This window comes from Myodes glareolus, chromosome 9 (assembly GCF_982192425.1).
Source record: "Myodes glareolus chromosome 9, mMyoGla1.1, whole genome shotgun sequence".
NCBI classification, from domain to species: Eukaryota; Metazoa; Chordata; class Mammalia; order Rodentia; family Cricetidae; genus Myodes; species Myodes glareolus.
In genome coordinates, this window is record NC_142034.1 from 34975551 (window position 1) to 35002492 (window position 26942).

The window sequence follows — 26942 nt, forward strand, 5'->3', positions numbered from 1 at the left end:
CTGCTTGTACACCTGCATGCCAGAAGAGGGCATCAGATCGCATTACAGGTGGTTGTAAGACACTATGTGGGTGCTTGGAATTGAACTCTGAACCTCAGGAAGAGCAGTCAATGCTCTTAACTGCTGAGCCATCTCTCCATTCCTATCAGGAACTGTTTCTTAAATGACTGTGCAGTATTTCATTACATCAATGTATTGCAGCTTATCTAGCTTTTTAGTTGGGTATTTCTGTTTGTCTACAGTTTTGCTTATTATTGATAACACTATAGTGGGCTTATTCTGAGTACTTTTTAAAATAATATATTTCCATTAGGAGTACCATTCTTGTGATCAAGTTCATAAACATTTTAGTTGTTTCCAACTGACTAACCCCCAGTTGTCTTTTAAACAGCTATAAAGAGGTTGGCGAGACGGCTCAGTGGTAAAGAGCATTAGCTGCTCTTCCAGAGGACCAAGATTCAATTCTCAGAACCCACGTGGTGGCTCATAACCAGCTATTACTCCAGTTCCAGCGGAATCTGATGACCTCTTCTGATCTATGTGGGCACTGCATACACACAGTGTTATAGACATCCATGCAGACAAAATACCCTATATACATAAAAATTTCTTAAAAAGTTATAGAGCCAGGTGGTGGCTTATTTATTTATTTATTTAGATTTTTGGGACAGGGTTTTCCTGTAGCTTTTGGTGCCTGTCCTGGAACTAGCTCTTGTAGACCAGGCTGGCCTCAAACTCATAGAGACCCGCCTGCATCTGCCTCCCGAGTGCTGGGATTAAAGGCATGCACCACTACCACCTGGTCTATCTATCTATCTATCTATCTATCTATCTATCTATCTATCTATCTATCTATTTTAGACAGGTGGTGGCTCATATCTGTAATCTTGGCACTTGGGAGGCCAAGGAATGTCAAAAGTTTGAGACCAGATTGAGCAACATAGTCCTAGGACAGTCTAGGCTACACAGTGAAACCCTATCTTGAAAAAAATTATAGAAATTTATATACAATTTCATATTACAGTTACAGTATATACAACGTTCTTTCCCCTGTATCTTTATGAAGTTTGATATTATTACCAATTGAAGTTTTGCTGATTAGACAAACACGAGAAAATTGGTTTGAATTAATTTGCATTTCTCTGATGAAAAGAGAGAGGTTAAACTTCTTTCCCTCCCTGCTCCAGGGATACAATCTCAGCCCAGGGCCTTGGATTTTTGTCACTTGTCTACCATTCAAATATATCCCCAGCTCTGAATACTTTTTTCTATATTTTGAATAATTTATATTTCTTCTTGTAAAGTACACACATTTTTTTTTTGAGGTAGAGTCTTACATAACCCAGACTGGCCTTGACTCATTATATAGCTGAGGATGATCTTGAACTTCTGATTGTTCTGTCTCCAAGTGCTAGGTTACAGGTATGTATCACAACGCCCAGTGTATTGGTGCTCTGGTTCGACCCCAGGGCTCTGTGCATTCAGAACAAGCACTCTTCCAATTGAGCTACAATGGACAGCCCCACTAAATTAACCTGATTTTTTTTATCATGTTGTATTTTCTTGGTTTTAGTGGCTTTCACGTATTGTGAATATAATGATTTATAGTTTTATACTCTAAATATTTTCTCTTAGACAACATGACAGAGACTTCTATTTGTCTCCTAATTTTGATTATTTTCCCTTTATCCCATGTGCTTATTATTTCTATTTGTTTATTCAATTTATTTATTTTTGGCCATACAGTCTAGGGTGGCCTTGAACTTACTATGTAGCCAAGGCTGGTCTTGAACTCTTGATCCTTCTACTTCTACCTCCTATGGTCTAGGATTAGAGCCATGAGCCAACACGTCTGGCTTCTATGTCATTATTTTAAATGGGCAAGTCACTCACAGCTGTAGTTTTTAAAGATTTACTTATTTTATATATATATTAATATTTGTCTGCATGTACATCTGTACATAGGATCCCATAGACAGTTGTGAGCTGCCATGTGGGTGCTGGGAATTGAACTCAGGTCCTCTGGAAGAGCAGTCAGTACTCATAACCACTGAGCCATCTCTGTAGCCATCACAGCTGTATTTTTGTTTTTTTTGGTTTTTTTTTTTTTTTTTTTTTTGATTTTCAAGAGAGGGTTTCTCTGTAGCTTTGGTGCCTGTCCTGGAACTAGCTCTTGTAGAACAGGTTGGCCTCGAACTCACAGAGATCTGCCTGTCTTTGCCTCCCGAGTGCTGGGATTAAAGGCATGTGCCACCACCACTCAGCTCACAGCTGTATTTTTAAGCTCCAATGAAGCTATAGGACTTGATCCTCCACGACTAAGTTCTAATTTAAAAAAAAACCTATGGCCATATGTGATAATTATGTTCATATGATGAAGGATTATTTATAGCAGCTGACTCACATAGAAGAGAGAGAAACCATCTCTGGGTGTGTGCACATGTGCATGCATATATGTAAAGGTCAGGCCATCACCTGATACTTATTTCTCATCTCATTTTTGGAGCAAGGTCTCTCACTGAACCTGGAGCTCCAAGCATCTTCAGGGCTCTAGTTCTCCAGCACTGGAAGATAAGTGTATTATGCTGTACCAAGGTTTTTACATGGGTACTAAACCTCTGAATTCAGTTCCTCAAACTTCAGTAGCAAACACGTCAGTGACCACCATCTCCCCAGGCCTATGGTCATACAACATCTGAGGGCTAGTAGAAAGACACTGCTGCCACATCAGTCCTAGGATGCTTATACTCAGGCCAATTGAAGTGAAAAGTTATTAGTTTGGTTTGGTTTGGTTGGTTGGTTTTTCGAGACTTTGTTTCTCTGTAGCTTTGGAGCCTGTCCTGAACTAGCTCTTGTAGACCAGGCTGGCCTTGAACTCACAGAGATCCACCTGCTTCTGCCTCCCTAGTGCTGGGATTAAAGGCGTGTGCCATCACTAACTGGTCCGAAAAGTTATTAAACACCTACTTTTGCATGTCTATTTTGGGGTGTTGAGGATTAAAGCCAGAGTTTCATGCAAGCTAGCCAAGAGCTCTACCACTGAGCTAGGACTCAAGCCCTTGGTTCTGATTTGTGCATTATGATCATGATTATTTTTATGATTACTATATTTTAATTTATATACCAATATGGGTACTGATACAATCTAAATTAAAGTATGTGAACTGGCAGCATAGTTCACTGATAGAACTTATGTATAGGATGTGTATACTTGAATAAATACCCAGAACCCAAATAAAACTACACAGAACAAATGGCAGCACTAGCTACTAAGCATGGGGTTAGGATACAGCAGACTAGATGTGAACTTTGCTCCTCATGTGTCCTGGTTAGTTTTTGTCAACTTGACCCTAGCTAGAGTGATCTGGGAAGAGGAACTTCAATTGAGAAAATGCCTCCATCAGACTGCCTGAAGGCAAGTCTGTGGGGAATTTTTTAAATTAATGATTGAAGTGAAAGGGCCCAGGTTATTGTAGGTGGTGCCACCCCTGGGCAGATGGTTCTGTGTGGCATAAGAAAACAAGCTAAGCAAGCCAGGAGGGCAAGCCAGTATGCAGCACTCTGTGGTCCTGCGTGAGTTCCTACTTCCTTTCATGATGAATTACAACTGTCAGCTGAAATAAACTCTTTCCTCCCCAAGCTGCTTTTGGCCATAGAAATAGAAAATCTAACCATACAAAAACATCTGATAAAAATCACTACCTGTAATGCCCTAGAAAGTAAACCACAGAACAAATGAGCATACAACCACAGAGGAAAGGGCTAACAAAATTCACATTGTGTTGACTTATTTCTTGCATTTAGCAAAACCCCAAAAGAAGAGATGAGAGCAGGATAAAGGCATTCACTATGCAAGTAAAACCAGGAAAACTTCTTTTCTTTTTTTTCTTATTATGACAGGGTCCCATTTAACCCAAGCTGCGTTTTGTATAGCTGAACTCCTGATCCTCCTGCCTCTACCCACTTCTGGAGTGCTGGAATTACAAATCCACAACACCATTCCTGGTTTATATAATGCTGGGGATCAAATCTAAAGGACTTCACACATGCTAGATACGCATTCTACAAACCAGCTACTGCCTGGAATTCCTTTGCCTGTGGTTGGCAAACTAACATCTAGGGTTCAGTTATTTGGATCATGTATTCAACTGCTCAGCATCCTAATTTGAAGTAGTAGAATAAAGTGTTTTCACAAAGGGCCAGGTCCAGAAAGATGGCTCAGCAGTTAAGAGTGCATGTAGCTCTTGCAAAGGACCTGAGTCAGCACCCATATCAGATGGCTGACACCCATCTCTAACTCTAGTTTGAGGGAATCCAATGCCCTCTTCTGGCCTCTGCCGCACTGCACTCATGTGTACAAACTCACATAAAGACACCCACATATGCATATAATTTAATAAAATCTTGAGATGAGATGAAGGGCAGAGTTAAGCCAGTCACTGAGGAAGTAGGATGTGAAAAAAAAAATAAAGAGGTAACAAGCCATGAGCCATGGCAAAGCATAGATAGAAAATATGGATTAGTTAAATGTAAAAGTTAGATAGTATAAGCCTGAGTTATTGGCTAAGCATTTGTAAGTAATGTTAATTCTGTGTTGGTTATTTAGGATTGGAAGCTGGAAATGGGAAAGAAATCTTGAGCTAGAGAAATGGGTCAGTGGTTAAGAGCACTAGCTGCTCTTCTAGAAGACCTGGGTTCAATCCTAGCATCCACATAGTGACTCACAGTCATCTGTAACTCCAGTTCCAGGGGGATTGGACACCCTCTTCTGGTCTCTGTAAGCATCAGGCATGAAAGTGGTACAAAGATGGACAAGCAGGCAAAGCACTCAAACATATAAAATAAAATTAAAAAATTTTAAATGAAGTCTTAGAAAGAGCATCCAAATTTTGTCAAGTATCTTTTTTTTAGACTAAGTACTTACTTTAATAATCCCTTTATGCATGAACAAATCTCCATAAAGAACATACTTACGACAAAGTTTTAAAAAATAAAAAAAATTATTTAGGGAAATAATCTAATGAAGTCCAGTTAAGTACAATTAAACACACTCTTTTCACATGACCTCAAATACAGGTTGCCATTAGGCTGAAGGGAGAAAAGGAACAAGACAGACAGCGAACACTGTTCAGGATTAAAATTATCTAAATGAGATCTTTGGTTGCCTTAATTCTCAACTGGAATGACCAAAGGTAAGGAAGAAATATGTATTTGTTTTTCAAGACAAGGTTTCTCTGTGTAGCTTTGGAGCTAGCTCTGGAACTAGCTCTATAGAACAGACTGGACCCAAACTCACAGAGATCCATTAGCCTCTGCCTCCTGAGTGCTGGGATTAAAGGTGTGCATCACCACCACCCAGATAGATGTCTTTTCTTTTAAGATTATGAAACCAAATACTATGTACAAATGCATATATGCCAGTTTTAAAAAATGCTAAAATGCTAGAGTAAGCCTGTTCTCCAGAGCATGTGACTGTTCAAACCCTACAGTGATCTGCAAGCTTTTTAGAACTAGTTTAGTGGCAGGTAGGCAACAAATATTAGATTGGGTGTCTATCAACTGAAAATTGATGAAGGAAATGTGGTTTATAGTTATAACAGACTAGGGTATGGGGAGCAGCTGTGGCAGTGTGCAAACTTGGTGTACATAATGTTCTAGGTTCAATTCCCAATGCCTTCCCCAAAATAGAAGAAAGTTATGTTGCAGGAAAATGGATGAAAATGGAGATAATTACACTAAGCAAGTTAAGTCAGTCTCAGAAAGACAAATATTATATTTTCTCTCAGGTTTTACATAAATACACAGAATGTATGTATAAATGAGATGGAAGGAGAAGCAAAACTGTCTAGGGGAATGGGGACTAATTGGAAAAGGAGTTAAGAAAGAAGTCAGTCACAGGCAGAGAAAGCTCTTTAAAGTTGTTTATCAGGGGAGTTCAAGAGATTCCTCAAATACAGACTCTTATTGTTCCCCTTGGTTGCCTCCCAGAGGTTGAAGGTAAGGCCCTAAAGCTAAAGGCACAGGCACTGTGGACTCAGGACTTGCAGGATCTGGGCTGGGTCTATTGAAATCCTCCTCTCTGAGGATAAACCTTCACAGTCCCTGAAGGTACTAATGTAAGCTGCTAAGGGAGGGAAGCTACCAATAGTTAACACAGTTGCAAGGCCTATGAACATGACCAGCAAGGCAAGACATCCCTAGAGCCACAATAGTGACTCTCATATCTGGGCAGTAACCAACAACTGTATAATTGGATTGTGGCCTGTTCAACAGGAAGGAAATCATGCCTGGTGCTGGAAGCTTAACCAACTACTCAGGGCTAACGAGATCATGGATCTTAGAGAAGAACCTACTACTGCTAGTTTATTAAACCAGGATAATTCCTAACTGCATTCGAAATACTTACCCTTATATCCACAAAGAAGTGTAGCCCCCAACCCTTACCAAAGAAGCTTCTCTTTGAAATAAAGACCATTACAGAAGACCACAACTGGTCAAAATGCAGAGAACAGCTTATTATAGGGTGCTGAGCCCCACTGGATATATCTACAAGACAACTTCTGTACCTGAGACTCAGGAACACCTTCAAAGGAGAGGAAGAAAGATTTTTAAGGACCAGAGGGACTGATGGTGGTGGTTCCTTTAATCCCATCACACAGGAGGCAGAGGCAGGCAGATCTTTGATTTCGAGGCCAGCCTGCTCTACAGAGTGAGTTCCAGGACAGCAAGAGCTACACACACAAACCCTATCTTGAAAAACCAAAGTAGGAACAGAGGCCTAGGAAATTCCCTGCAAGACTGTGTCTTCTAGAAATAATAGGTCAGCTTCACCTGTTACACTTCAGTAATATGGCTGCCTAAATAACACCCGAACAAGAGCAATAACAACAGGCATGGGTGGAGAAATCTCACAGGACCTAACCCTAGCTTAGACCAAGAACTACAGGCAGCTAAGAGATGCTGAGAGCAGAAGTAATCTTCCCTCAGAGACGAGCCCCTTGCCAAATACCAAGTGGCTAGCCCTGAAATTATGTTCATGCCTTGAAAAGACTTGGCAGGTTGTATTTATATGTTTGTACGTATATACATACATATACATACATACATACATGTATGTGTGTGTGTGTTTGTAACAATAACAATTTTAAAAAGGAGGCCAGGAATTTGAAAGGAAGAAGATGGAGGAATTGGAAAAAAGAAAGGAAGGAAATGATGCAATTATATTTTAATCAAAATATGACATATTTAAAGATTAAGTCTTTGCATATGAGGCATTGAGATTTAAAGTAAATTTTTTTCTGTCAAGAAACATTACATAAAACTTAATACTTACTCCACTGAACTTTTAAAATGAAAAAGAGTTTGTGTTCATGTCATTATTTTCTCAGTAAACTTGTCTTAATTAAAAAAAAGAAAGGTTAAGATAGCAGGATATGAGGGGATATGTTAAAAGTATATTAAGTACTTGTACGAAAATGGCCTTATGTAATCCATGACATAATTTTTAAAAATCTAACAATGTCAAACCTATATAGTACTTGGGAGCCAGAGACAGGCAGACTCAAGAGAGCCTGGTCTACATAATAAGCTCCAGGCCAACCAGGGATACTTAGCAAGATGCTGTCTCGAAATGACAGTAACAAAATAAATACTGATTTTGGGGAAAAGTATGTGTGTGGAAGGAAAGAGCACACATAACCTATGATTTGACATGTTTCATTGTTAAAACAAATTTAAAGTTTTTGTTTGTTTAGGATAATTGATTGCTTATAAAAATAAAATCTTCAGTCCTTCCTGAGAACCACTTCAAATGAGGTTATGAAGGGAAAAAAGCAAGGTAGGTCCTTGCACAGGAAAGCCAGATATGATAGTTTCCTAATCTTAAAAAAAAATGCAGTACTTCCATCTAATTTGCTTTGTGGCATAAAAACAAGCACATCAAAATTAGCCCTTGTCCTTCTTGCTTCGATATGACCTTCTAGGCTAATGTCATTGCCTTACTTGTCTTCAGCCATGAGAAATCTCAATCTTGATTGGGAAATATCCTCAACTAAACATGAATATGTAAGCTCACTCACAAGATAGATAGCCTTAGTCAATCTGAGCACCATCTTTGATCCAGACTGGCCTCAAACTAACATTGCATCTCCCCCCAGTGCAGGGCTTATGGAGTGTGCCACCATGACAGACCCTGAGCACTACTATCTCCATCTTACTTTTGGGGAAATTTTCAAAGTTCTTAATATTTAAAAATAGTTAGTGACTAATTTGGTTAACTAATTTTACCTGTATTGCAAGCATCTGACATGCATTTAACTTGAGGTGATTGTTTTTAGTGCTGTGGTTTAATCTAGGCAAGTGTTTAACCAATAAGTGACATCCTTAATCTGCATTTTGTGTATTGCATCTGTGTTCTACTCTGCAGCACAGGTTGGCCTTGATCTATAATAGCATCATCAGTCCTCCTGTGTCAACTTCCCAGTGCTGATAACAGGCGTGAGCCACCATATCTGGCTAATTTGAGACAATTACATTAGCTACTGCAAGCAAGATATAGTGGCACATGTCCACAATTTCAACACTCAAGATGCAGGAGGATTATTAATTCAAAACCACCCCAGGCTGCACAGTGAGTTCCATGTCAGCTGGTAATACCTAGCAAGATCCTATCTAAAAAAGAAAAGAAAGAAGAAAAAATGTTCATTGCAGGGTACAGTGATTTGGATATTAGAAAACATTTTTAGATAAAAAAAATACAATTGTGCCAGGAGGTGGTGACACATGCCTTTAATCCCAGCACTCAGGAGGTAGAGGTAACCAGATCTCTGTGAGTTCGAGGCCAGCCTGGTTTACAGAGTAAGTTCCACAACAGGTTCCAAAAGCTAGAGAGAAATGCTGTCTCAAAAAAAACAAAAAACAAAACAAAACAAACAAAAAAAACCCCACAATTGTATTCAATTCATTACCAGAAGTAGATCAAAGGTGGGTCTGGTGGTGTGTCAGCATATTAATTAGGCTGATACAAAAGAATCACTGCTCCAGTTTGAGGGCAGCCTGGGATGACCCCATCTCAAAAAAGAAACACCTGCCTTGGTCTACAAGAGCTAGTACCAGGGCAGGCTACAAAGCTACAGCGAAACCCTGTCTCAAAAAAAAAAAAAGTCTCTAATAAATGACTAGACTCCTATAAACCACACATACAAAAACAATGCCACTTATACAAATTCATTCTTCAAAGTATATTTATAATGTACTCAAGACATTATCTTTAATGTCATCAAATATTCTTGTGTCACAATTTAAATACATTCCCTGTTATTTGTTAATAAGATAAATAAGATCTTTAGCACCTGAAGATGATTATTAAATTCCCCTTTGTCTTTTCTGTTCTTCATTAGTCTAAAAGTCTATACTTTCTTTAACATATACAATATTTTGAAAGCTCATATTCTTTCATTTCTTATCTTAAATATGTGGAGGCATGGGGATGCACGCATGTGCACTCACACAGAGGCCAAAAGCCTCCAAATTCTCTATTACTCTCCCCTCATCCCTTGAGATGGGATCTCTGTGAACTGGAACTAGGCCGGTGGCCAGTAAGTCCCAGCAATCAGCTCTAGGCTACAAGACAATGCAGACTTGCCTGGCTTTTAAAATGTGAGTAATGGAGAGTTGAGCTCCCGTCCTTATGCTAGCACAGTAAGTGCTTTACTTGCTGAGCCATCTCCCCAGCCCCCAGAAACCTCCAATTCTTCTATGCACTGTTAGAAAACAACTACTGCATATATTACAAAGGTAACCAAGAAAACTAGTTTAAACCACAATTATATAAAACAGCAACATGAGAGACATAATAATTATAAACAATAAAGATCCATACAAATTACCATCCATATGTAATTATACACTGAGGCTCTGGTTCTAGCATTTAGAGCTGTTCATTCAAGAGCTTACACTATTTCACCCTTACCAGGGGACTTTCCTCGTGAGTTGCTTCTCCGCTCTCTGTATCTGGTTGGAGTGGATAAGCCTGTGTCTTTACTAGCCTTGCTAGCAGGCCCCATTTCTGAAATAAGGAATCCCATTTGTTCTGAAGGCAATATATTCTCCTGTGGATTGGCCTGGCATTTTATACTGCTATCCACCTAAAATATTAAACACACTTATTATTCCCAAATATCTATGAAAAGTTAATAAGAGAAGTTCTATTATAGGAACAGAATTCTGCAAACATGTTTTCCTGCTTATGAAAGGCATTACCCTTAACTGTGTTGACTTATCTACATACTCACTAGTAAGATGTACATTTTCCACATACTCAAGTCACTGAAATGCACATGAAGCTAAAATGTTTACTGGTGAGCAGAGGAAGATCTACCATGTAGCTGGATACGTTTTATGACTTACACCAGTAAGACATGTTACATGACTGGTGAAAATTCTATCCTTTCACTTTAGTGCGTATTAGAGTTGACGCTCCTTCCTCGTTGGTGACCCTTGGATGGCACAGATAGGCATGATCTTCCTGGATAGTGACACTGGGAAATGAACACTATCTTATTAATTTTATATTCTGTATTAAAGATTGTGTCAAAACTGTTTATGCTTCATTCTCTATAAAATCTCTATCCATCCTGTTTATAAATGAGTTTCATTGGTTCCAAAATTTTCTTTGGAATGTTAAAACCCTTTGTCAAAATAACCAACTTCCGCTATGCTGTTCTTTATGTTTATTTAAAATATAACTGTATTATTAAATGAAGCTAAAAGTTAAAATTGAGTTTTCAGAAAGAACTATGATAGTCAAGTATATTAAAGAAAACACTGTGTATATTCAGTTTAAGATATGCAATCCAGTAGTTCACATATAACTATGAAGATACCAAATACTTTTATTTCTACAGGCATATTTCAAATTTAATGAGGCTATCTTCACTGGACTTATATCAACTTAATACATAGTTTAATAGTCTCAAAAAGGACAATGAATTGAAAGAATCTAAAAACATTTAGGATGGGGTATAACCTAGTGAGTGCTACAATACTTGCTTAGGTACTGAAATTACATCAGCTGAGTATCTTTCAGTATATCCAAATACAATAGTGTAATCAGAATGAGCAAAGCTCAATATTCTAGCCCCAGCTAATTCTACTGCTGCCACTAAAAAAAAAAAAAAAGGAGTGGAGGTGAGAAAATACAATAAAAATCTTGATTATATACATTTAGATAGTTTAGAAAGAACTACCTATATCAAGACCAGAGATCCAAGCCACTCTTGACTAAAATGTGAATTCCCGGCCAGCTTGGACTTCCTGGATGCATACAATAATTATAGATATGTCTTATCTCCTTGAGACTGAGCATCAGTTGTCACCCAGGCTGGCCTGGGACTTGTGGCACCCTTCCCTCCTCAGCATCCAAGAGCTGGGTTACTTTGGATGTACTTTTGATTAACTAGTTTTTGTTTAATTGATTAAGGAATGCAAGGTTAATAAGAAATCTGAACCCAGTAAAATCAATAGAATTTTGTAATGTTATTTAAACAAAAAACAAACGGGGCTGGAGAGATGGCTCTGCAGTTAAGAGCACTGGCTGCTATTGCAGAGAACTGAAGTTCAATCCCCAGCATCCACAAGGCATCTTACAACTCTCTGTAACCCCAGTTCCAGGCGATCTGATACCTTCCCCTGACCTCTAATGATATCAAGAAAACATTTATGTGGGCAAAACACTCATAACATAAAATTAATAAATAATTTTTAAAAGAAAGAAATGACCTGCAACTTTATCCTTACTTCCATCTACAGAGAGCTAAGAAAGTCATCACACACATCAAACAGACCACTCTTCTCGTTGGTGAAGTTGTATCAGCTGGACATATCTTTTAGTGTATTCAAATTAAGGTAAGGGACAAAACTCAAGAAATATCCAACATGGAATTATATTTTCTTTTTCAATTTTTTTTCCAGATTAGGTCTATCTATATGCCCAGGCTGACCTTGAACTCACTATAAAGCTCAGCAAGTCCTCAAACTCCCAGCAATCCTCCTGCTTCCACCTCTTAAGTGTTGGAATATAGGCAAATGCCACTAGGCTACAAATAGTATTTAGACCCTAATCAATCTGATTGCTTCTCTAGAGGTTCGTTTCAGACTACCACAGTTGGAGGATGGCTAGGGTTAAAGTAACTTGCTCTTTTTTTTCTTTCTTAATTTTTACAACTTTATGACACAAACCCTTTGGAAACCACAATAAACTGATATTAAATGCGAATAACATCTAAACAAACTCTTAGCTAACATTTTTAGAAAGAAACACTGTGCACTGTGAACTCAGTACTCTCACCTGCTGTGTGCTGAGCGGTAGCCCTTCCTGCACAAACACTACTGAAGATGGAGACGGATTGTGATTTAGCTGCTCCTTCATTTTGACATGACTTTGCTGGATGGTTGCAGATTCCTGTATTGTGCTATTCTCCAAAGGTTGAGCTGTGTGGATGGTATAGATGTACTCAGGTGACTGTGGTAGAGAGCAGGTAATTGCTTGTTCTGTTCCAACCACAAAAGACGTAATATCTGAGCCTACAGGAGTAAGTGGCTCCAGCTGGCTAGCCTGATTTGTGGAAGATGGATTGCTGTTGTTTGAGTTAGGTAAGATATGCTGGCCTCTGTTAGACTGAGATGATGGACACTGATTCTCAACAGGCTCCACCTTTACCATCTCCAATTTAGGGGAGGAATGCAACTCATCTACTATTTGAAAGACAGCCTCTAGATTTACTTCTGTCTTTTTATTTTCATCAGTAGCACTGCAAGGCCAATTAGAAGGCAGAAATTCAACTGGATAGGAAGATTGCATTGGAGGATTCTGGGAAAAGAGAAAATAGTACTGTATGGATAGAAGATCATGTAGGAAAATAGTAACATTTAAGTTCACGAATGCTAAATACAGTAAACTTGAGCTCACAAAAGCCTGAAATGGGACTAGGAATGTGGCTCAACAGTAGAGCAATGCCTAGCACACTCAGGCCTAGGTTCAGTTACCAACATCAAAAAAAGAAAGAAAATCTCAAGGTTAATTTGCTTTTCAGCAGTGATAGTTTCAAATGTGTTATTAATTAACAACATTTGCTTAATATATATCATACACAAACCATGTAAGTTTAGTACTGGAATGGACTGCTAATTCTCAGGATTAAAAAAAATACAAAAAGACTATAGTACCCAAATACCAATTTGCAGACAAAACTTCTATCTACCACAATTCCTCAATGAAGGCAGACAAAATGTCACTTTTACTTATCATACACTATTTAAGGAGTAAGGAGATTTTAAACACAGAATAAGTCCATCAATCATTCTATATCAATCAGGGGAGGCACTAATACTCAGTTCCAAATAACCTGGGGGGGAAATGTATGGAATGGTTCCTGAGATTGTTTTAATAATAAAGCAATAGACTAGGAGAGTTGTTGCTTTTAAATTCATATCTTTAAGATATATTCTCTTAACAGAGTGTGATGGAGCACACTTTTAATCCCAGAATTTGGAAAGGAGAGACAGGAGGAACACAAGTTTGAAGCCAGCCTGATCTACACAGTAAGTTTCAGGACATCCAGGGCTACATAGATAGACCCTAGTTCAAAAAAATTTTTAAATGATATGTTCATATAAATAGTGCTTTAGGGCTGGAGAGATGGCTCAGAGGTTAAGAGCACAAGCTGCTCTTCCAGAGGTCCTGAGTTCAATTCCCAGAAACCACATTCACAACCATCTATAATGATATCTGGTGCCCTATTCTAGCATGCAGACACACAAGCAGGCAGAACATTGCATACATAATAAAGAAATAAAGCTTTAAAAAAATAATAAATAAATGTCGGGCGGTGGTGGCACACGCCATTAATCCCAGCACTCGGGAGGAAGAGGCAGGCAGATCTCTGTGAGTTCGAGGCCAGTCTGGTCTACAAGAGCTAGTTCCAAGACAGGCTCCAAAACTACAAAGAAACCCTGTCTTGAAAACCCCCCCAAAATAAATTAAATAAATAAATTGTACTTTAACTAGAGAAGACATTCAATAGATGCCATATTATTTCAGATTATAAACAGAAGTGCAAAAGAGCTATAATTAAATAAAACATAGGATGAGCTGATATTGTTGAACATACTACAAGAATTGTGTTGATGTTTAGAATAAATAATGTAAACTCAAATAGTGTAAGCATCAAGTTATTATAGTCAATATCACCATTTGAGTTCTTAAGCATGTTTCAAACACATGCTAAGTGCTTTGCAGACATTACTTCATTTAATCCTCAAAAGCCGTCTGAAATGTGATGTTCTTCATTAATTTTCTTTTTTTCTTTTTTCTTTCGTGTTCACACTCTCACCCCACCCCCATCTATCCTCAGAGAGGGTAAGGCACATCGCCTTGTGGAAGGTCCAAGGCCCTCCCTACTATATCTAGGCTGAGCAAGGTATACATCCAAAGAGACTAGGATCCCAGTACATGCTGTAGGGATAAATCCTGGTGCCACTGCCAGTGGCCCCTCAGTCTGCCCCAGCCATGCAACTGTCAACCCCATTCAGAGGGACTAGTATGGTCCTATGCTTGTTTCTTCCCAGTCTGGCTGGAGTTGGTGAGCTCCCATTAGCTCGGGTAAACTGTTTCAGTGGGTGAACTCATCATGGTCTTGATCTCCTTGCTCATATTCTCATTCCTCCCACTCTTCAACTGGTCTTTGGGAGCTCAGTTCAATGCTCCGATGTGGGTCTCTGCCTTTGTCTCCCTCAGCTGCTGGATAATTTTATTTCTTTACTCTAAGGCTGGCCTCAAACTCCTATTCTATAAAAGAACTGAGGATGGCCTTGAACTCATCTGACCTTCCTACTTCCACACAGTCTAAGAGTTCTAAGATTACAGTAATGTGACTCACACTCTGTTTATAAGGTCCTAATTAAAGCTAGGGCTTCATGCATCTGCCAACTAAGCTACACCCTCAGTACAATGATTTCCATTTTAAAATGAAAAAATTTCCTTTATCATTTAAATATCTATTTATTATTGTGATGGGTGGTGTGTATACCATGGCATGCATGTGAAAATCAGAGGAGAGCCCTGTGAAGTCTGTTCTCTCCACCTTTACATGGGTTCTGGAACTCAAATTCAGGTCCTCAGGCTTGCATTGAACTAACCTACTGGTCTTACTTTATCATGTTTGTTTTTTGTTTGTTTGTTTGCTTGCTTCCTTGCCTTGTTTTTTGTTTTGAGACAGGATCTAGATATATAGCCCAAGCTAGCCTGGAACTTACTATGTACTCAGGCTTTTCTGAAACTTGAAACCTCCTGCCTCTATCTTCTGGGTGTTGAAATTACAGGAATGTGTAACCATGCCTGGCTAAAAACTGGTTTTGAAATAACTGACAGAGCCAGGACCCAAGCTTAGGTTTGCTTGACTTCTGCTATTAACCACGGCAATAGATTGATCTTTTTTCCTCGAGAATTTTTTATTAACTCTGTGTATATATGTGTGTGTGTATGCGTGTGCATGCACGCCACCAAAGGGTGCATATGGAGGTTCAAAGATGACTTCTAGGAGTCTGTTATTATCTCCTTCCACCATTTGGGCCCTGGGGGTTGAATTCATGTTGTCTAACTTGGTGGTAAACATCTTTACCTGCTGAGACATCTTGCTGGCCAGTCCTAGGTTGACTTTTCATGCATACTGCCAACAAGGCCACTAAATTTATCACATAGATTTCTGGTTTGCCTTTCATCTTTCTATGAGGGGCTTTCTCTATGTAGTACTGGCTGTCTTGGAACTCACTCTGTAGACCAGGCTGGCCTCAAACTCACAGGGTCTGCTTGCCTCTGCCTCCTGAGTGTTGGAATTAAAGACATATACCATTAAATCTGGTACTTACTATATTGAAAAATCAAAAGAATCTGAAATGTTTTGTGTTTTACCATTTTCAAATGGGAAATCTATAGTGGGATCTGATGCCCTCTTCTGACATAAAGTTGATAGAGCACTCACATAAATAAATAAATGAATAAATAAATAAATAAATCTTTAAATATATGGCCAACTAAAGGCGGGGTGGTGGTGGTGCACACCTTTAGTACCAGCACTTGGGAGGTAGAGGTAGGTGGATCTGTGAGTTCAATGCCAGCCTGGTTTACATAACAAGTTCCAAGACAGCTAGGGCTACACAGTAAAAAATAAAACAGTCAACTAAGCCAAATGTGGTTGCTGACACCTGTAATCCCAGCATGCAGGAGGTTGAATGATTTTCTTGAATTCAAAGCTAGCCTGGGCTACACAGAGCATTCCAGAACAGCATAGGCTATAGACAGAAACCTTATCTTAAAGAGAGAGACAGAGAGAGGAAGAGAGAGAGAGAGAGAGAGAGAGAGAGAGAGAGAGAGAGAGAGAGAAACAGAAAGGACAAGGTTAAATAATTCATCTTTATCAGACTCTATATTCTTCAAACAATAGTCTGATTATCTATTTCCCCTGATCTTTCTTTCTTTCTTTTTTTTGTTTTTGGTTTTTTGTTTATTTTTCGAGACAGGGTTTCGCTGTAGCATTGGAGCCTGTCCTGGAACTAGCTCTTGTATATCATGCTGGCCTTGAACTCAGAGATCCGCCGGCCTCTACCTCCCGAGTGCTGGGATTAAAGATGTGCTCTATCACCGCCTGGCCCTCCTATGTTTTCCATAAGAAATAAAAATAAAAGGAATGTCTTTTGGAGTACCCTAATGCCGTTAACAAAATATTCTCTTGGGCTGATGGTAGTGTTTGCCTAACATGTGAAGACCTGGGCTCAGTCCCCAGCACTACAGCACAGACACACACATGCAAACACACACAAATTCTCTTAGAAGCAAAACTATCTTAGCTAGATTATTATCTGGCCAAACACACAATTCCACTATAAGAATTACAGCACTAAATGCATAGCATACAATCTGTTCTTACTCTAAAAAAACATCAATATAAACCATTTATAACAAAGAAGTCATTTCCTTTTTTTTGTTTTTTGTTTGTTTTTTGTTTGTTTTTTTGGGTTTTTTTTTGTTTTTTTTTTTTTTTTTTTTTTTTTTTTTTTTTTCTTTTTTTTTTTTTTTTTTTTGGTTTTTCAAGACAGGGTTTCTCTGTAGCTTTGAAACCTGTCCTGGAACTCACTCTGTAGACCAGGCTGGTCTCAAACTTACAGAGATCCACCTGCCTCTGCCTCCTGAGTGCTGGGATTAAAGGCATGTGCCACCACCGCTCAGCCTAAGCAGTCATTTCCTAAGAAATACTGACAATATTTTGGAAGTACAGTATCTGCAACATGCATGCTAAGGCTGAAGGGGCCAGCAATTAAATTTATCATTTTGGATACTCTTGAGTTTTTCTGGTATTCATCCTATCCTGAAAAAGCCTAAAACACTACAGTACAAAACAGTCATCTGCAGTGATGTAAACATTGCACTTCTCTATTGCAGCCGATGGTCATAACCACACAACCTCTGAACAAATGGAATGAAGTGTGACCACAGAAAGTGCTTTAAATTTTCAGTAATCTTTTTCAGCACTGGGGATTAAACCCAGGGTCCTGTGCATGACAAGCAAATGTTTTACTACTAACCTAAATCCCTAGCCCAACAGTTTAAAAGGCTACATGTGAGCTGAGCTTGGTAGTACACACTTCTGTGGTCCAACATTAAGGCAGAGGAAGACATACGGACCATGACCCTGTCTCAAAAACAAAAAGATTACATGAAGCTAATGGTTCCTATACTGGACCATGCTAGCCAAGACGAGTGCTCAAACATCACTCACATCAACTCTCTTTTATTTAGAACTCAGAAAACTAAGTCCACAAACCCAGCTTATTTCTGGCTTCTACTCTGGAAATCTGCCAAATTAATAGTATTGCCAGGCACAGAGTGTACAAGAATCTTACCTGGAAGTAGTTACAGTGTGCATAGGAAGAGGCAGTAGGAGTGACACAGCTACTTAGGGCATCCATGTGGGTGGAAGGAGAGCAGCACTGTAGCACAGCTGGAACAGATTCAAATACAAACAAGTCATCAACCAAATACAATACAGCACTCAAAGAATTTCCTTCCTGTTGTATACACACACACACACACACACACATACACACACACACACCCCAAAAATGAGTGCTGTTGATTGCTTAAAAAACGTGGTCATAGTCATATAACAAATTTATTTATTTTTTGAGACAAGATCTTGATGTATATTCCTGGCTGACCATGAACTCCTGTGATCCTCTTAGCTCTCTTCTTCTTGATCTGGGTTTATAAATGTGTGTACCTATACCTGGCTGTAATAAATTTTCAAAAGGTTATGTCTATGTTTTTAATTTATTTTTTGTTGTTGTTTTGAGACAGGATCTCATGCAGCCCAGGCTGGTCAAAAACTCACTCTGTAGCTGAAGATGACCATGAACTCATGATTCTCCTGCCTCCACCTCTCACATGCTGGGATTACAGGTATGAGCTACCCACCTAGTTTATGCACTGCTGGGGATCAAGCCCAGGGCTCTGTGTACAGGAGGCTGGTATTTACTAACCAAGCTCTGTCCTCAGCCACTAAGTGGTTCTTCAGTGCTTAAGCATACTGTGACTTTTCTAACCAAATGTTTATTCTTATTGAAAGTAATTTCATTTCACTAAAACCAGCAAACTATATTTTTAGTTCCTAAATAATTGTTTCAATCATTTTAGCAACTATTTGGAGAGGGAAGGCTTTAAAAGTAAAGTAAGAAAACATATTCTCCAATCTATCAGTACATGATGTATTTAGTAACATCATGTGGTTAGGAACATGGATCCTGGACTCAGCCTGCCTGGTTTTGTGTCCTGGCTCCATAATTAGCATTTTATAAATCTGAACATGGTTAGTCACTTCAGGTCTCACTGATTGCATCCTGTTAAAACAGGGATAATAACAGAATCTACTAGCACGGCTGCTTCAGGTAACAACAGCTTAGGACAGTAACAACAGCAATCAATAAATGTCAATAGCCAATATTTTAATGAAAAAATGTGTGTAGTACTAGGTAACAAACTCAAAAATAGATCTTGCAAACCTTTCCCTATGGTTAAGACACCATGAACAGATGGAGCTCTTTCACAGGAACGGTAAACTTACAGGTCAATCAGTCTCACCAGACTGAGTTCTTTCCTGGAGAGAGTCTCTCCAGAATGAGTGAGAATCAGTTACAACATCACATCTTTGGGGTAAACAGAAGATGATATGTGTTGAATGCCCACCATGCTTCAGACACAATGGTGGATGCTTCATATGCATTTTTATCAAACTAATCAAACTAACACTACTTTACAGACTAAGCAACTAAAATTCAGAGATATTAAAAAATTTGTCAACAGTAACAAGGTTGATGTTCTAGCACAGACTCATTTTCTCCTGTACCTGAGAGAATCAATCTGCTGGGAAATAAAGTGCATCCATAAATAGCTAACTATGGAGGATCTGTGATGTGGGATTCCCCTCTTTATGCTGTGAATATGAATGGTTAATTAATAAAGAAAACTGCCTTGGCCTATTGATAGGGTAGATCTTAGCTAGGCAGGGAAAACTAAACTGAATGCTGGGAGAGAGAAGGCGAAGTTGGAGAAAAGCCATATAGCCCCGCTGGAGACAGATGCCGGAACTTCAAAAGTTGGTAAGCCACAGCCACATGGCTTAATACACAGATTAATAGAAATGGGTTAAATTAATATGTAAGAGTTAGTCAATAATAGCTGGGCGGTGGTGGTGCACGCCTTTACTCCCAGCACTTGGGAGGCAGAGGCAGGTGGATTTTATGAGTTCGAGGCCAGCCTGGTCTACAAGAGCTAGTTCCAGGACAGGCTCCAAAGCTACAGAGAAACCCTGTCTCGAAAAACAAAACAAAACAAAACATAAGAGTTTGACAATAAGAAGCTAGAGCTAATGGGGCAAGCAGTAATTTAATTAATACAGTTTCTGTGTGATTGCTTCAGGGTTAAGTGACCGGTAACTAACTAGCGGCCTCCTTACAACAGATCTGCAGGGGTGTCAAAACTGGGAAGAAAGAACATTTCCCCTCCAGTTATTCCTAAGGAAAACCTTGCCCCCTAGTGGCAGAAAAGACCTAGTCAAGAGTTGCAGGTTATTGTCTCCTAATTGTACTGAAATGCAAAACTTCATTACAAATAAACCAATCCAAAGACTACATTTATTTTTCTAATATTTCAGTAGTATAACTCTACTGTTTAAATATTTTGAATGCTAAAATGTTCTCTAAAAAAATTTGTTGGAGAAATAAAAGTACAATATAGCTCTGAGAATGTCATTATAACAGAGTTGACAAATGAGTTTTGTGTGTAAGAAAACAGCAAACCATGAATACTATTCAGCATGTCCAGTAAGAAATGGGATGGGAAGGAGAGCCTGTGAAGCCACTCTCTCCAAAGACTCCTGCTACCAGTGTAGCCCACTTCGTACGGCCAACTGAAAGAGCAGAGTATGGTATCAACAAGTATGCGGAATAGGAATATCTAGGTGCCAAAATTCAAGTTTGTGCTTAGTATATGAAAAATTAATGTACTGTGCATTATGAAAGCAATAACATTATGAAGCCAAGTTATCACTATAACCTAAGACACACTCTCCTGTATAAAGATCTTGCTTTGTCTTCCTGAAGGCAATACTCTCTCAAGGCATCCAGCTTCCTGTATAAGAAAAAGTGTAGACTGGCAGTGGTGGTGCACGCCTTTAAACCCAGCACTCCTGGGCAGAGACAAGTGAATCTCTGTGAGTTCGAGGTCAGCCTGGTCTACAAAGCAAGTTACAGCAAAGCCAGGGCTGTTACATAGAGAAATACTGTCTCAAAAAATAAAAACAAAATGCCTCGCTCTATGGAAATAATTTAAACATATAATGTTTCAGATTTGAATCTATTCCAGGGCAGTGCAGTGTTAATAGTGAGTGAATGTCCAGTCACATAAATGCTCTAGGAATACAACCCAGTCTTTCAGCTTCACAGTGGTGTACAGGTGATATGAATTCAGTGCAAACCACACACTGAGACCTTATCTGTTCCACAGCTCATTACTCCTGAGATGCTGGGCAGCAACAGTGAGCCTCAGCTCCCAACATCTGATACCCTATAATGACCTACTACTAAACTACGAAAGTTCTGAATGTTAAGTGTATCAAATATATTTTAATAGCTTCAACTTACGATAGGGTTATAGCAGACATTGTTATAGCCCATCCTAAGTGAACGTGCATCTGCATATCCAAAACAAATGAAAGTAGGAATCTGAATTTTTTTGTTTGTTTATGTTGTTTTGTTTTGTTTTGAGGCAGGGTTTCTCTGTGTAACAGCCCTGGCTGTCCTGGAACTCACTCTGTACACCAGACTGGCCTTGAATTCTGAGATCTGCCTGCCTCTGCTCCTGATTGCTAGGATTGAAAGTGTGCACCAGTACTGCCTAGCCTGAAAAAATATTTTTAAGCTGGATATAGTGATGCAAGGCTGGACTCTCAACACTCAGGAAGCTCAGAAGGGAGAACTTGGAGTTTGAAGCTAACCTGGGATTAACAGCAATGTCCTGTTCTCAAAAAAAAAACAAAAAACATGACATTCTATACCCATGTTCAGAATAGCAATAATCTACAAAAGTGGAAACAACCTAGAATCCTTCAACAGATAAATGAATAAATATTAATACCTATATGTATAATTATCATTCATCTTTAAAAAGGAAAAATTTGATGCATACTACAAAATGGTTGAATCTTTAAGATATTATGATGAGGCTGATCAGTGGTGGTGCACACCTTTAATCCCAGAACTTGAGAGGCAGAGGCAGGAGAATCTCTAAGTTTGAGGCCAGCTTGGTCTACAGAGCAAATTCCAGGAAAACCAAGACTACACAGAGAAACCCCATCTTGGAAAAGCAAACAAACAAACAAATAAAAAGCAATGAGAGTCTTTAATCCCAGCACTTGGGAGGCAGAACCAGGCAGACCTTTGTGAGTTCCAGGCCAACCAGAGCCACAATGTGAGAAACTATTTCAAATAATAATGATGATAATGATGATTATAAGCAACTCTTTTGTCCAAGAACCAATTCAAATGCAATTTTAAATAATGAAAAATATTTTTAAAATACAAATACTCAAATATTTTATGTATCTTGTATTTCAAGATTTTAATTATGTATACATCTTCATGTGGGTTTGTATGTATGAGTGCAGGTGCCTATGGAGGTCAATAAAGAGCACTGGGCCCCCTGGTGCTAGAGTTACCAGCATTTATAGATCAACTCTCAGGCCTCAAAGCATAAATTTATACAAATTATTTAGCCCTTATAGTCTTAGTTGCGAGCCTCATTTAAAAGACTAAGTTTGAAAATATTTATCGTGTGTGTGTGTGTGTGTGTGTGTAGAAGCCAGAGGTTGATGTCAAATATCTTCCCCAATCTCTTTCTTCCTCAGTGTTTGAGGGGCTGAAGCTGGAGCTCACAGCCTCAGTTAAGCTGCCTAGCCACCAAGTCCTAGAGATCCTCCTGTCTCCATTTCTCAGTATGAGGACTACAGGCATACACTACTGGGCATTTTATATGGGTGCTGGGTGTCCAAACTCAGGTTCTCAAGCTTGCATAGCAAGCACTGTACTGACTGAACCATCTTCCCAGCTCTCTTGTGTATGTGTGTGCTTGCTTTTTGAGAGAGGGTCTCATATAGCCCAGACTGGCCTTGAATTCCAGAACCAACTACCTCTATAATCTCAAGCGCTGAGATTATAGGTGTGTAGTACCATACTGGCTAAAATATTTTATCCTTTACATGTTAGTCATGTTTTAATTTTTACAAAACCTATTCACAAATATTATTCAGTTTCTGGCCCAAACTATTATGGCTTCCTTATAGGATGAGAGAAAAACTGAGGATTATGATAACCCATTGATGGCCATGTCAGATGACTAAATGAACTAGAACCAGTCCACCCCACTCAACAGAACATTTACCAAGGGTCCATTATAATCAAAAACTGTGCTCAGAGGAGAGGATACTGAAATGCATTAAAAGCAGTCACACACCTAATTTGGCCTTTCCACTCTAACATCTGGATCATGGTCCCTTTCTTCAGGTAGAATGAACTAATAACCCAGAGCAGTCCCAATGCCACCAGCAGCATACAAGGGTACATCTCTCCATCAACCTTTTCCTTGTCTACCACACCTGATAAGAGAAATACTAGAAGATTCCCCTAAAAGAGAAATATATAGCAAAACAACAGCAACAGAAACAACACACACACACACACACAAGCACGTGGTGGGGGGGCTTTTTGCTAAGAATGTAGATAGGCAGTAGATAGGTAGTAGATAGATGGGCTTCTCCATCAGTCTGCCACTTACCAGTTGTACCTCAGTTTCTCCATCTATAAAATGACAAAATCTATCTTATAAGGTAAGTCTGAGAATTAAATGAATTAATATTTGGAAAGTCCTTAAAACTGTGCCTGGTCACAGTAATTGTTCATTTTAAAACGAGGTTAAAGACAGCTACAATTTGCTATCATCGTGACTTTGACTTTAAAAATGTAACTTTGGGGGCTGAAGAGAAGGCTCAGTGGGTGAAGTACTTTCAGCATGAGCATGAAGATCAGGACTGGAGTGTGGCTCTTCAGTCCTACATACAAGCCACACAGTCAGGAGGCAGAAGCAGAAGATCCCTGGGAATGCTGACTATCTATATATACTAGCCAGCTACGGAGAAACCCTGCCTCAGGAAATAAAGTGGAGAATGATCAAGGAAAACCCCCAACCTTTGTTCTCCACAGGCACATATTCACAACACATGTGAACACATACACACAAACACCATACACATACACACAGAAAGGAAAGAAATGATTTTGAAAAGAAGGCAAAGTTTATACTGAGCCAATCAGCATGTTAGTCAAGAAAAAAAATTCTGTAACACAGAACTTGATAAGTAAATATGGATGAATGAAGTATATTTAAATACATAGTAAAAATGAGTGAAATTAAATTTACTTGATAAGTAAATATGGATGAATGAAGTATATTTAAATACATAGTAAAAATGAGTGAAATTAAAAGGCCTAAAATGAACGTTTTCTACAAAAGAGGGAGATTATAGTATCACACTAAAAGTAACAGATAGAATCAACTATCATCAGACCCAACAATTTGTCTTTGAGGAATTAGGATGTAAAAATATTCTAGGCAAGGAAAATGAGCGCTTCAAAGGGTGACAAATACAAGAAGATTCTGATGATCATTTTGTTAGCCTGATTGCATTCTTTTTTTTAGTTCCTAGCTTTACTATAAAAATCATTTATAGAATTTTGGTAGTCATACTATTTAAAGAGGCCAAATCTAATTATTTTATTTATTTATTTAGAAATAGAGTCTTACTATACAGCTCTGGCTGTCCTGGAGCTCACTATGTAGACCAGGCTGGTCTTGAACTCAGAGATCTTACTGCCTCTGCCTCCTGAGTGTTAGGGTTAAAAACTTGCAGCTTCCCCTGCCCCGCCTCCAGCTCATAAAAGGGCAGAAAAATCAGAAAAGAGCACCAGAACTCTTGGACTTGCAGCTGTAAATGACTGTGAGCCACCATGCAGATGTTGGGAACTGAACCCAGGTCCTCTGCAAGAGCAGTCAGTGCTCTTAACCATCAAGCCAGCTCTGTTGTAAAATATTATTTTAAGGTGTGTTACTTTTGTTTATGCTCTGGAACATTTGTTTAATGATGCAAAGATTGTTTGATTAAATAAATTCACCTGTGGTCTAGAGGCTGCATCAGCAACTAGCTGGCAGGAAGTAGTAGGGAGGAGCCAGGTGGAGAAGGATTTATAAAGAAGAGCAAGAAAAAGAACTTCTTGGGAGATGGGAGGAGGCAAGCTAGGTGAGCTGTTTGTTATTGAGCCTCTCTGGGAGGCACAATTCTACCTTCAGCCTTGAATCTTGAATTCTTTTTTTCTTTTGGTTTTTTGAGACAGGGTATCTCTGTGGCTTTGGAGCTTGTCCTATAACTAGCTCTTGTAGACCAAGCTGGCCTCGAACTCACAGAGATCCGCCTGCCTCTACCTCCTGAGTGCTGGGATTAAAGGTTTGAGCCACCACTTCCTGGCAAATCTTGAATTCTTTAGTGGGACAGAGATTTAGATACGTTCTCTTAGTAGTTTTGAAAGAGTAGGTGTTTGAGGGAACAGAATTTCTTCAGGCCGAAGCTCCTGCATCCTAGCGGCTGCTGGTAGCGGCAGAGTTGCAGTTGCTGACTAGGACAGCTGTGGGTTAAAAGGCAGACAATTAAGAGAGGGCACTACATCTCTCCAAACTAATTTTTAATCTCTTCTAAACTAATTTTTAGAAGTTTAGTATTCTTATTAAAATTTTATCTGAGCCTCAGATGATAAGAGTTTGTTTTGAAGGAACTGGAATTCTGTAACTCTTCAGTTAAGTCTTTTTGTTGTGACCTACGCGAATGTCGTAGAGGTAGTCTTGTCTTTCAGCACTAAGAGCTGATCTAGCTTTGAGAAGGGTGTTCACAATGCTGTTAATAGGCGCTTTAGTAAATAGCGACTATATCGCTTAGCATTTTGTATCTTTCACCTTACTGGAGAGGTTAGGTAATTGCATAGCAGTTTTTATGAAATTCTCATTTCCAGAGAAGACAGCTCATCTTTAACAATACAACTCTACTTATGCAACAGCACTGCAGAGTGTGCAAAGACTCTCACTCAATTCACGTCATGTACTCAAAGCCATCACAAGTATTGCTCAGCCAGCCTTTTGGCTAAGAGCAAGTGTAGAAACTGTCATAAGATTTTGTGTTTAGCATTCTCATAATTTTAGAAACTTTATAGTCATTTCAAATTATCCTTGTTAAATGCTGACAAAACAAAATGCAAACAACACGCTGTGCCATAAACTATCCCAGACGACAGGAGCTCTTATCTGTGCTGCTCTCTCTGCTCTTCAGTGCTGGCATGGAGCTTGGGCCCGGTGTGCACTAGGCAAGAATGGCATCATTAAGCCACAGCCCCACACCCTCCTTGCTCTTAATGTTTCCTTCTACACACTTGCCTTGAACTCTTGCAGACAAGTATTAATTTACAAGTTCACAAGTAAAGTTTTGTTTGCTTTTTTGGGTTTTGGTTTCTTGAGACAGGGTTTCTCTGTGTAGCCCTACTGGTCTACTCTGTAGACCAGGCTGGCTTCAAACTCACAGAGATCCACCTCTGCTTTCCCATTCTGGGATTAAAGGTAGGCACCATTCATACCCAGCTGAAAAGAAAAGGTTTTGTTTATTTGTTTGTTTTTTAAGACTGGGTTTCTCTTCTAAGCTTTTTGGAACCTGTCCTGGAATTTGCTCTGTAGACCAGGCTGGCCTCGAACTTACAGAGATCCACCTGCCTGCTGAATGCTGGGATTAAAGGTGTGCGCCACCACTGCCCAGCTCGAAAATAAAGTATTTTTAATAACACCCCATATCAGTAACTTGACAAATACTATTTCTGTAAAGATTGAATAGTAGTAACTACTTGTAACATTTTCTAATGAGGAATATATAAGTGGTTCTCATCTAAGAGTTTTAAAGATTGCTTAGAACTCCAAGTATTTTCCAATTAAAAAACTTCCATATTATATTCACCTGTTCCTTCAGGTTACAGGAACATAGCACTCAAGCCGCCATGTCTAATGTTCCATAAGAATATGCCTCCAATGCTCCAAGTTGGAAAGATCAGGGTACATGTCTACATTTTCCTGCACAATCTAAAATTTAACTCCCAAGAAGCTTTTTTAAAGGTTTATTTATTTCAATATGTATGAATATTTTGTCTTCATGTATGTGTATGTACCATATGCATGCTTGGTGCCTGTGGCAGTC

The 26942-nt window shown here is 39.0% G+C and overlaps 1 protein-coding gene across 1 annotated transcript in view; it reads right to left on the reverse strand.

Moving 5' to 3' along the window:
* The window catches only part of Hsf5 (heat shock transcription factor 5), a 50890-nt gene that overhangs the window by 15778 nt on the left and 8170 nt on the right, over positions 1–26942 (reverse strand). Inside the window, exons 3-5 of the mRNA XM_048446664.3 lie at positions 17956–18053; positions 12347–12868; positions 9971–10145 (exon numbers count right to left, since the gene is read on the reverse strand). Of these exons, the coding sequence (XP_048302621.2) occupies positions 9971–10145; positions 12347–12868; positions 17956–18053 (795 nt within the window). The remainder of the gene's footprint in view (positions 1–9970; positions 10146–12346; positions 12869–17955; positions 18054–26942) is intronic.